Source organism: Podarcis muralis, chromosome 1 (genome assembly GCF_964188315.1).
Source record: "Podarcis muralis chromosome 1, rPodMur119.hap1.1, whole genome shotgun sequence".
Taxonomy (NCBI): domain Eukaryota; kingdom Metazoa; phylum Chordata; class Lepidosauria; order Squamata; family Lacertidae; genus Podarcis; species Podarcis muralis.
The window spans coordinates 50,841,284-50,853,374 of record NC_135655.1 but is presented as its reverse complement, the minus strand read 5'-3'; the positions used below and the strand labels follow the sequence as shown (position 1 = coordinate 50,853,374).

Sequence of the window (12,091 nt, the reverse complement as noted above, 5' to 3'; positions counted from 1 at the left end):
ATTGAGCATATTCAGTTGAAGCAAAGCTGTATCAGCTGTGTCACAGTCAGGAACCAGAAATCCAGCCTCACAGTTTAAGAGATTACAAAGCAGGGGGTGTGGGCTTTGTGCAAGATAAAGGGCCTATTATGCTACAGCACTTTTAATAATAATAATAATAGATAATATGCTGCCCATCTGACTGGATTCACTCTAGCCACTGTGGCGACTTCCAGCAAAATAAAACATCAAACATTAAAAACTTCCCTATACAGGGCTGCCTCTTCTAAAAGTCATATACAGTGGTACCTCAGGTTAAGTACTTAATTCGTTCCGGAGGTCTGTTCTTAACCTGAAACTGTTCTTAACCTGGAGCACCACTTTAGCTAATGGGGCTTCCTGCTGCCGCCGTGCCGCCGGACCCGATTTCTGTTCTTATCCTGAAGCAAAGTTCTTAACCTGAAGCACTATTTCTGGGTTAGCGGAGTGTGTAACCTGAAGCGTATGTAATCTGAAGTGTATGTAACCCGAGGTACCACTGTAGTTGTTTATCTGTTTGACAGCTGATGGGAGGGCATTCCATTACTGAGAAGGTTGACAAGCCCCATCTGCCCCTAATAAAAGAAAATTAAACCACACTGAATAGAATGCGTCTTGCTTTGTTTAGCCATTGAACAAGTGAATTTTTTGTGTCAGCTTCTCTGATATAGCTAGGAACGAAACCTGCTGTATCAGGCTCCTGTTGTGACTCCCTCAAGATGTTTCCAAATGCAAGTCACAAGCATTCTTCCTGCCATGAGCAGGAAGTTAACAAGCTAATGTTTTGTGGGCCACAATTTGTTATGTTGTGGGCAATTTGTTCTGTCCTGTTCCAATTTATAGTGAGACTGTGATCACAAGCCTTAGCTGGGATTTGTGCTGCTCACATACAGCCCTGCTGCTATGAAGAACTGCCATAATGTAAGGCAAAATAGATGCACACAAGTGTAACTCCAAAGAGAAAGATACCGGTAATTAATCAAAATAGCTGAGAGTTTTGAAGAATATGGGAATGCAAATCTAATCATTTCCATGTTAGTGAAATTAAGTGATGTCAACAGAAATGAAGCCAAAACAGAACCACAGGAAAAAAAGAAGAGGTATCAGAATGACTGGTATATTTGGGGGGAGGCCCATAGCTCTGTGTTAGAGCCTCTGCTTTGCATGCAGAAGGTCCCAGGTTCAATCCCAGCCTAGACTGGGCTGGGAGAGACTCCCTCCTGAAGCCCTGGAGAAATGCTACCAAGTCAATGTGGTTAATACTGAGCTAGATGGACTGATTGTCTCATTCAGTATAATGCAGCTTCCTGTGTTTTATGTACCCCAAGGATTGCAGAAGTACCGACCAACCAACCAACCAACCAACCAACTGAAAATCCTTTTGAAAATACAACAATTAATGGGGCACACCTTTAAAGAACAGCCCTATGGTGACTGAGCATTCTTGGTATCCATGGAATGCTGAGCGTCAGTCAGAAAACAAAAAATGTGGTGGTGGTGGTGCAGAGTGAAATAGAATGCAACACGGCATTCTGGAGGAGAGCATTACTTGATGGCTGGCAGGAACTCTGCTAGGAAGTTACCAGTACACTTAATTTTTGTTGTTGCAGGTCCTATTTTTCTAATCTAATCTGGAAATTCCAGGGAGTAATCCCAGAGAAGCAGGACAGTGAAGCCTCTAGGAGGAAGTTGCGCCCTGACTCATTCATAATGTTCCAAATTGCACTCACATAAGGCTGAAGGCTAGGCTCCAGGAATTACAGAGGGCAGCTTAGGCTAAAGGCAGCAGTGGGGAAATACACAAAATGTGAAAATTTGCTTGGAGACACTTGATGTCTTTAGTTTTCACCAATGGAGGCGCAAACCAAACAAGCCAAGTCCTGGCTCACGGGGGAGACCTCAAATTGCTTTGCAGGGATACAGTGGTACCTCGGGTTACATATGCTTCAGGTTACATACGCTTCAGGTTACAGACTCCGCTAACCCAGAAATAGCGCTTCAGGTTAAGAACTTTGCTTCAGGATAAGAACAGAAATCGTGCTCCGACGGTGCGGCAGCAGCAGGAGGCCCCATTAGCTAAAGTGGTGCTTCAGGTTAAGAACAGTTTCAGGTTAAGAACAGACCTCCGGAACGAATTAAGTACTTAACCCGAGGTACCACTGTATTTCCATAGGTAACTGATACCAAGTGCCTTTGCAATGTAGGTGATCACCAGCGCCAAACGTTATTGCCATGCCATAGGAATCCATTTTTAGGGGCCGTGGGGTCTTCAGCCCCCTTAATAAAATATTTGAGGGGGCTGGACACCCACAAAGTTGATGAGCGTTCCCCTTCAAATAGTGTGTGTATGTGGGGCACAATATTTTACTCAAGTTGGCACCTCTGATTCATGCTTAGCTTTGTGTTTTTGGTCCAAACCGAATTAAACTTTTTGTTTGTTTGAGTACGTATTCTCTCTCTAGCTTCCATTCCCTATAAAGTATTGCAATCTGTTTGCTCTGTTCAGGCACGTGGCCTTAGATTGCAAATGAGCCGGCAGGCTCCCATTAGCAGCGGCAGAACGGTGAGAACACCCTGCTAGGTCCGACAAATCCAGATGCTTAGAGCAAAAGCACTTCTTCGTCACTCCGTGGCGCTGCCATCAACCAACCAACCCGCCAGCCCTGGGCCACAGTCCTAGGCCAGTATCCCAGATGGAATTCCCTCTCTGGACTGCGGATCCCCCATGGATGCAAGTAACTCCTACAGTTGCACAGGCCACGCTGCAGCCAGATCTGTCCCCTAGTCTTCCTTGAGGGGAGAGGCGTCCGTGTGTCAGTTCTATTTCTCCCGCCGGGTGCCTGGAGGGGAGGGCGCTCCTCCGGGCCTTCCCTGCGCGGCCGCTGTTATTCCGACCCGCCCCTCGCTCTGCCGCCGGCTGCTGCGCATGCAGTGCGCACGTGGGAACGGCAGGTGGAGCTGGCTGCCTGCGTTTGCCTGGGTGTGCGGGCTGCGAGGAGGCAGCTTCCCGGGCAGCTATCTGGGGTCCTCGGGCGCTTACCTTGCTTGCTGCTGATACTTCCTGCAGCGCTCCAGTTTCCCGACGAGGCGCGCCGGGGATAGCAGCCGAGGGCTGAGCCGGGCATGCAGCGCCCACCGCGGGGACGCGCGAAGCTGTGGCGCGCCAGTTGACTGCTGCTGCTGTTGCTGTTCTTGGGGAGCTGCCCCGCAGATTCGCCCTCGGACGAGGCAGCCTGGCGCCGCTTTCCGCCTCTCGCCCGCCTTGGCAGCGGATTCATGGACTCGGGCGAGAGGCTGCCTCCGCCTCCGCTTCCTTGTGAGCCCGATCGCCGCCGTCTTGTCCCGCGGGAATGACTGGCGTCCTGCCGGGCAGGTGAGCGAGCAGCGCAGCCGGCAGGCGCATGGAGCCGCAGGAGGGCACCGAGAGGGACTTGGGCGGCGGCGGCGGCGCTGCCGGTGGTGGTGGTGCCGCCGCGGCGGCCGCCGCCTGCTCCAGCTCGCCGTCCTCCGCTAGCTCGGAGAGCTCCATGTGTCCGGAGCCGGAGAAGGTCCCCGCGCGGAGGCACAGCAAGAAGAGGTTTACGGGGCTTAAGATCTTCGGCCGCAGGTGAGCGGGTGGGCGAGCTCTCCAAAAAATGGGGCGCAGATCCTCGTTCTTGGGTGACGCCGGGGTGCCCCGATTCCCACCTGGGGCGCGTCATGGAGATCGCCTGACGCGACCTCTTCAGTCCGGTTACCTGCCCCGCCGTATTCGGGAGCCGGAGTGGAATCATGGAACGTGTGGAGGTGATTCCCCTCTTCTCTGCCCGCTCCCCGTTTTCTCAGCGTCAGTGTACATGAGACTAGCAGCCCGGGATTCCAGCCTGCAGCGTTGGGGTTTTGGAACGCGCGGTATCAAGAGCTGGTGGGTGCTGCGAATTAATAGAAAGGAAGGTAGAGCGTCTTGGTTACTTGTAGGTGCGGGAGGATGCACTCAAGGGTTGTCCCTGCCTATTCCTTGTCTTGGGGAGCATCTAAAGCATTGCAAACTGTAAACATCAAGTGCAGCTCTTGTTCTTGCCCCTCAAAAACTATTTTTTCTTTCTCACTGGTTAATTCTTGAGCACATTCATTCAACAAATGAAAGTGTTGTTATATCTGTTTGTAGAGAGTGTGTGTGCTTCCCCACCCCACCCCGTTTTTGTGGGAAAAGTTAATAGCTCCCCACCCACCCCATGGCTCCACCAAGTGCTTCACAAAATGTCCCTGGGCGTCATTGCCTGTTGACAAGGAATAGTAGCTTTTGAAACTAGTTGAGGTTACAAAAACAAAGGCTATAGCCTTCTGCCTCATTGTGACACTGAGCTTGCTATTCCCTCATGGCACCTAAATCTTGGAAGGAACTGGGCTGTTGGTATTTGTCTGGGAGACAGAAATGGAGGAGGTGATATCAGGGAAGAAGAAACATCCTTGCCATGCACACTACTGTAGTTGTATGGTTCTTAGGGTTGTCCTTTCCAATGTGCTGTTTGCCCTCAGGCCCTGTGTAACATAACTGGAAATACTGATCTCATATTCAAACACAACTTTTACGTTTATATCCTGCCTTTCCTCCAAGGAGCTGAAGGTGAAATACATGGTTCTCTTCTTGGCCATTTTATGTTCACAACAACCCTGTGAGGTAGGTTAGGGGGAGAGAGAGCGCTATTAGCCCAAGCACCCCAGTAAACTTCAGGGCAGAGTGGGGATTTTAACACTGGTATCTGAGGTCCTAATCTGGCATTCTAACCATTATACCATAGGGACTCTCTTTGTAATCTCTGTATTGCTTTTTGGACAACAGTGGAAGATTTCAGGTTTGGAGATTTCCAGAGTCTGTTAGCTGGAAAAGTCACACAGTATAGGAATGTGAACCCACCAAAAACTCTTTCTTTAGTGTACAGCATGGTTTCCTACCTTTTTTGTCTCACAGATCTCTTGGGGGACTGCTTAATTATTTTTTTGCCTATTGTAGCAAGTGTGGTGCAATGTGCTGGATGCTGAGTGATTAGGAAACAAAAGAAGTGATATAAATACAATTTAAAAACCAGAATTAATTTATTACGATGGCTGTGCCATCTTTCATCTTCAACCACAAATCCACAGACACACCCATGACCACAGTTAAGGAATCCCTTGGTGTACAGTTCTTGTGTGCGCTGACAAGTGACCTGACACCAATGATTCCCATGACTGGAAGATTTGTGATGGCTAACATAATCTAGGCTACAAGAGTGCCACAAGTAGAAAGGAAGAGCTAAAAGTGAACTGCAGAGCAGATAACTCAAGCAGGTGAGCTCAGCCACGGGCTGATAGAAATACACATACATGCACACACACACACACACACACACACACAAACACACACACCATCAGTGTGCATGGGATTTTTACAAAGTATAGGCAACATATTATTGAGGAGTTATTTAGAAGACTTCATAGAAAGCTGAGACTGAGACTAGTCCTTAAGACAACCGGGGAATCCATGGCAGAAATCTCAAAAAGTATGCAGAAATGTTTGCTTAAGAAAGTAAGCCAAGTCACATATATATCGCCATGGATTCATGCAAACACTATCTCCTTTAAACACTGGAGAGAATGGGAAGACAGAGTAATGCTCGCTTGCGCTCTCTCTCTCTCTCTCTCTGAGGGAGACAGTAATTTTTAAAAGGAATTTGGCCTTGCTAGGCCAGCTAAGGCTGAACCTCACTGCTTTGGGGGCTGCTTTCATGGGGCCCATGTTGCCACTGGGACAAGTGCTCACTGGCTGCAGTTGTTGGTCCAGTCTCAGACCAAGCCATTTCAGGAGAAGCTGGAGGGACCAGCAGATCTAATGCCCTCATGCTACCCCAATTGCAGGTAGGCAGCTGATGGGGGATGGCTAGCAAGTCCTCACTACTACTGCTGCTGCTGCCGCTGCCCGAAGCCCCACTTTCTGGGCTGAGCTCATCACAAATGCTGTTTGCCTTCCTTCTTGCTGCAGCTTGAATCTAGTTTTGCACATGCAGGCCAGTGTGCACATGTACACGTGCTTCTGGGATTCCCCTTGCCAAGTATGAATGCCTCTCAAGGTACCCTTGCACAGAATGAACATAATTAAAAAGAGGAGAAGCAAGGGCTAAAATTGCACACAATTATCAGCTATGCTAGGGGTGCTCCAAACACCCAGGGATGGGTAGTTCTATTGTGACCTACTTGAAATTGGGCTGATCTGTAGTCTGCCTGCCTTTATTCCTAGGCATTCTCCCATAATATGGCAGTTGATGGCTCTAAAAGTTAAATAAATGGATAACCAAACTAGAATGCGTTGTATGTTTGTAGTTTGTTTTGACCATCATGGTCATATCAACCAAATGCACTGTATATAAATGAATTCATGTTTTCCCTGAATAAACTTTCATTTTGTTTCACAATGTTTGTGAACTTTGCCATGGATAGTTAGAAATTCGGGCCTAAATACACAGAAATCTCTCTTTGTTGATTCTTTCCTCTCTTTTTTAGATGGTGGTGAATTTTGAGGTTATAAAGGCCCTGTGATAGATTTTTCATATATATATATATATATATAAAGTTAAACTCGCTCATCTGTGATTTTTTTAAAAAAATATTGTTCTAATTGGTCACCTCTTTCTGAATAGAAACATGTGGTTATGGTAGCAGCTATTCTGTATTAAATATAGTGGTAAACCCATGCACTTATAATCAGCCTTATAAAGGCTACTTACTACCAGGTGAATGTTTAAGTACAAGGCTGAATAAAACTCTTTTAGGAGCAAGTGTGAGAATCTGGGTCCACTTGATCTGCTTCTGGATCCATAGTATCCAGTAACTCGACGCACTACTGATTTCCTACCTTCTGCCCAGAGATTTCTATAGAAAGCAACTGCACCAGTGGTGTGGATGGGTTGTATGTAAAATATTTCAGTGGGTATAGTCTATATTTTGTCAGAGCACAACATAAATCCAGCATGAATGGATGACTCGGGAATAATACTAAACATACCTTTCCCAAACCTGAATTACAGGTCTAGCTGTGGTGGGGTTTATGTAGAATATTTAGAGGAGCTTAGATTCAAGAGAAATATTCCCTTTTCTCTTTCTCATTTGAGAAGTATCAGACTCTCCCTTCCTATCCTTGCAGTTCAGCTGCCCTATCTTACACGACTGAGAAAAACCAGGGCACCTGTAATTGCTGGAACAGGAATGGAAGCATTGATGAAGCATTTCTGTCTGGGGCTGTGGTAACTCTGAAGCTCATGTTACACCCTCTATGTCTTAGTGAGGGGCACTGCTTGTTAATGAATGCCAGCCTTTTCCCTGTGATCCTTGATGATCAAATTAGCATGCAAGTAATTAGGTCTTGTATACCTAGATCCTGAAACGTTAATTTTTTTTTTTTTAAAGCTGTTAAATCTGATCAAAACTTGGATGCTAATTGATTGCTTGGGAACAATCACTCTTCAAAGCTGGCATTTTGTAGGCTTCTGGTTTTAAGCATTTGGGGTTATGTAGCAGTTAAATTCAATTCACAGGTACAGGAGACACAACTGGACTGCCTGTAAAGTGTGAATTGGAGAGGCTAGTCTTGGCATCACATTTTGGAAGAGCTGAACTTGGATGCATCTCCCTGGTCACTTTCCCTGTGGAGGTGGCAAAAACATTAGTGCTTGATAGAGTGTGGATTGGTTTGGCAGAGGAGAGTGGAGAGGTGTTGAATTCCAGGTGAAAGGAATACAGCCAGCAGACTCAAAATATAGATAAAATCCTGCTGATGAATCCTTCTAGCTGCTAAGGGAAGTGATACCCATTTCAAAGAACTGAATATCATTCTTTATGGCAATGGCAAGGTTTCCCTTTAATATTATAAATTTCAATCTTTTTTTCCCCACTTAAAAAACCTGCAAAGCATTCTCAGACACCTTTTCCTTCCAGACCACATTCTTTTTTATTTAGAAGGTTGAACAAATGCTCCCAAGAGTTGGCTCTTTCCTACACACAGGTAGCTGTGGAACATACTACTTTGTCAGATGCTCCTAGGAATAGTACTCTGTGTATGGAAAGCAAGCAGAAGCTGGTCTGACACCTTTTTGTTATGCTGCACAAGTGCCGTCTCACTGCTCTGATGGAGGACTTCTGTGTGGGAAGCTATTGGTATAGATGGGAAGCAGGCTGTAATTTCAGCTTCAAGGGATGTAATTAGAACCCCAGAAGACAGTGCCCTGGTATCTGATTAAGCTGTCGACAATGTGTTATGGCAAATGACTGGGCTCCCTAAAAGTCATAGTGGCTGTTGGCCAACTTTTATGCGTAACCGTATTAGCCCATGTTTAAATGGCAAGCTTTAGTGAAGTTGCTGTTGTGACATCTATGTGAAAAAATCGGCAAAAAAATGCAAGAGGTTAAAAATATTATTTGGTGGGAGGCCGAGGCAAAAGTGTGTCCTTGTGCTAATGTGGCCTGTGCTTTCTCATTTCTAGGTCAAATTATGCACCTGGTCCTGACAGGCATCCCACTGTGCCCCAACAAATCTGTCCCTAGAATTTCCTTAGCTCTAGAATTAGCCAGACATGTGGTCCCTTGATCACTTAGAGGTCACAAGTGAAGGATGCTGAGAGGATATTATGTGTGTCGCCTTCATTCGACTCCATGCTGGTTGAGAACTATGTAGTCATGAGGGGCAGGATGTGGTCTATTTACCTGAAAAGCAGTTAAATTGGCCCTTTACTCTCACTTTTGAAATAAAATAAATCTGGGGATGACTTGGCTGCATTTTATCCCTGAATGCAAGGTGAATAAAGGGATGTCTGGAACCATCTATTAAAAGCTGCATTTGGAGGATTTGGTTTGCAGATGATTTTTCTTTCTCTCCAGATTAAACCCGAAACATCATTGTAGTCCTTGAGGGATGGAAAGGATAATTGCTGCTTTCCTCCTTGATAAATTTGATCCCTGCTTTCCTCTAGAACAGTGATTCTGAACCCTCCCCTCCAATCCCCTGCAGACTGCTTGAAAATTGCAGGCAGTCTCAGTGGACCACTTATTTTTTTCCCCTTGTTCTACATATCAAAGCACGTACATTACTCAGATTTTAATAACTCTGGTCTTGTCCTTCTAATGAGATGAATGTGCCTTTTTCGTGAGCAAAGTTCTGTGAAGTCAATTCCTCAGTCACCAGAAAGAACATACCAAGTGCAGGGCCAAGTTTGGTTCTTCTTGTCTGCTCTGCAGCCTTTCCTGAAAAGTGCTTGAGAGGTGGATTACTTTTTGCCTTATTTGTGGGCATGATGTGCTGTGCTAATTTCTTACTAGAGCTTTCTGGAGTGGTGCTGTGCTGACCCCCATTATGTTACTCGAAGGAACTTTCCCCCCTGTCATAATAATTATTAATTTCCAGTGTCTACTATCTAAGGGTGGAATTAACATAGTACTGAGTGTGCATGGGAAATAAGATCTGCTCACACAATGAGACTCTTCCTCTTGTGACCTTTCTTGTGTTCCCTAAATCTGTTCTGGGGGTTCCCCAACCCTCCAGATAAGATTTAGGGGGCCCAGGGGATAGAGAGGTGCAGAGGTCCCTTTGCACGAGCAGACCCTGCTGCATGCATGCTGCAACTTCCCACCCCAAGGCTAACTTCAGAGAAGCGCACCCTCCAGCAAGGTTGGTCTACCTTTGCTCTTTCATCTCATTGGAGTCCCTTTTGTTAGAAAGAGTGTTAAAACCATTCTAGTTTACACATGACTCTCAGGCAGGATGTGAGCTGGAGGGTGAAAGCAACAAGTTTCTGTTTGCAATACGGTGACAGCTGTCGTTCAGCATGTCTGTCTGAACTTCTTCTAGAATACCACCCCTAATAGCATATGGAGACTCTATAAACTCCTATGAGGGAGGAGGATCTGCACAGAAAAGAAAATTTGGGAAAGGGAGAATGTGTGCCAGTATGGAGGATAATTGCTTTAAAAACTGTACTAAGTAGGGAGAGGCAGTATACTTCATTTCCCAGGTGATCCTTGGTGCTGACCATTAGCCAAAAGGAATCCACGTATTTGTTGATTTTCTTCCATATATTCTGAACAGATGTAGTGGGATGTTGGCCTCTTGGTTGGAAACTTACCCTCCTTTGCCACATGAATCATCCAGTCCTTGGTATTAATAAGATGTGTCCATAAGGTGGTTGTTGGTTTTTTTTGGTGTTTTTTTTTTTAAAAACTACATAATTCACTCCCTTAAATCCTGAGATGAGCCTCAGAATTATGAAGCATGAAAGTGTTATAGAAGTTTTGCCAACTTCTGGTAACAAGCTTTTCAAATGCAGCTTGCTCATTTTCATAATTCCACAACTCTTAGCAGGAAACATCATCCTTCTTTTCGACAATAAGCTGTGATAATTAAAATTAAGTTTTAGTTGGCTAACTGAGGAGGTCTAGTTTTAATTGGAGCTTTGAATTTAGGGCCCACTTGTTCATTTTTAGGCTATTTCAGTTCTGATGTGTTACTATAATAGGAAATGAAAAGGAAGGAAAGGTCACCTTTGATTTTTCTTTTTAAAACAGTGAGTGATAGCTTTATTAAATTTCAAATTATGTCATACTTCCTTCAGGATCTCAAAATCCCTATATTCAAATGTACTTAGCTAAAAGACAGCAGACTAATTAAATTCCTTAATTGGTTGACTGTCCTAATTCCACCCCCCCCCCAAATCTCTGGAACAGAGTGTGATGGAATTGGTGCAGGTCCATATGGGTTTCCTTCAGCACTTGCATGCACTTTCCCCTTTCTAGCAGTGTCTGCTTTTACCAGGACAGCTGTGTTGGGAAGATGACGAGCAAGGGTGGCATAAACAAGGCATCCAGAGGCTTTATTGATGTGCTAAGTGTAGCAGCTAGCTATACATACTTGCGTGATTTGACATATAGGGGAAAACTTAGGTATGCTGTTTCATTTACTGGAGGGAAAGGGGGAAGAGGAGCTGGGTGTGAAAGCCATAAAAGGAGAGCACATCTGAGGTAGTTTACACATGCTTTACGTTTGCATTTTGGAATGGCTGCTGACATGAGGATTGGTGAGTTGGTGAGTATTAGACAGTAGCTGTTCCCAGCTGCAAGCTTTTCCACTAGCAATCACTCAGGTCACAGACCATTTGGGTTAAATATTAGGTATGTATGATGGTTATGGGACGCGGGTGGCGCCGTGGTCTAAACCAGAGAGCCTAGGGCTTGCCGATTGGAAGGTTGGTGGTTCGAATCCCCGCGATGGGGTGAGCTCCCGTTGCTTGGTCCCTGCTCCTGCCAACCTAGCAGTTTGAAAGCATGTCAAAGTGCAAGTAGATAAATAGGTACTGCTCCAGCGGGAAGGTAAATGGCGTTTCCGTGTGCTTCTCTGGTTTGCCAGAAGTGGCTTAGTCATGCTGGGCACATGACCCAGAAGCTGTACGCCGGCTCCCTTGGCCAATAAAGCGAGATGAGCGCCACAACCCCAGAGTTGTTTGCGACTGGACCTAACGGTCAGGGGTCCCTTTACCTTTACCTTTATGATGGTTGTAGATTTTGTAGGCCCATACGAATGAGTGGGCTGGTACTAGAACCAGCAGGCTGTATCACTAATAGGCTAGTGGTAAATTTTACCACTTTTGCCTCGAGGACTTTTCAGGGACATTTTAAAGTGTATGGTTGGGGTGGGCAGACAGGGGCTCATGAGGCAGGTTTGGAGCATTCCAAATGACATTTTTGAGCAATTCAAGACTTGAATTACATGAAGAAGATTCAGACATGAATACATTCCAGGGGCAGAACACATCCATGCACTGTCTGCCTTTCCCCCTGTCTCCACATGTCTCCAGTTCCACCTCTCACATACTGACCATCCCTAGATTTTCTGACCTGTTTACCTTTGCTGAGCACCGACGTGTAAACTCATTGGGTTTTAAGTGTTTACTTGCAAGGGGCTGCTCTACTCACTCAACCTCTGAGCAAAGGCAACACCGCAAGTTCATGCAATGGCAAGTTCAGGAAGTGCAGACAACTGTGGCACCACCTTTGCATATATTGTATAGTATAC

The 12,091-nt window shown here is 45.7% G+C and overlaps 1 protein-coding gene across 1 annotated transcript in view; it reads left to right on the top strand.

Moving 5' to 3' along the window:
* The first annotated feature begins 3,058 nt into the window (after positions 1-3,058).
* Positions 3,059-12,091, top strand: part of DGKZ (diacylglycerol kinase zeta) — a 112,668-nt gene continuing 103,635 nt past the window's right edge. Inside the window, exon 1 of the mRNA XM_028727018.2 lies at positions 3,059-3,625. Coding sequence (XP_028582851.2) covers positions 3,420-3,625 — 206 coding nt within the window. The 5' untranslated portion in view covers positions 3,059-3,419. The remainder of the gene's footprint in view (positions 3,626-12,091) is intronic.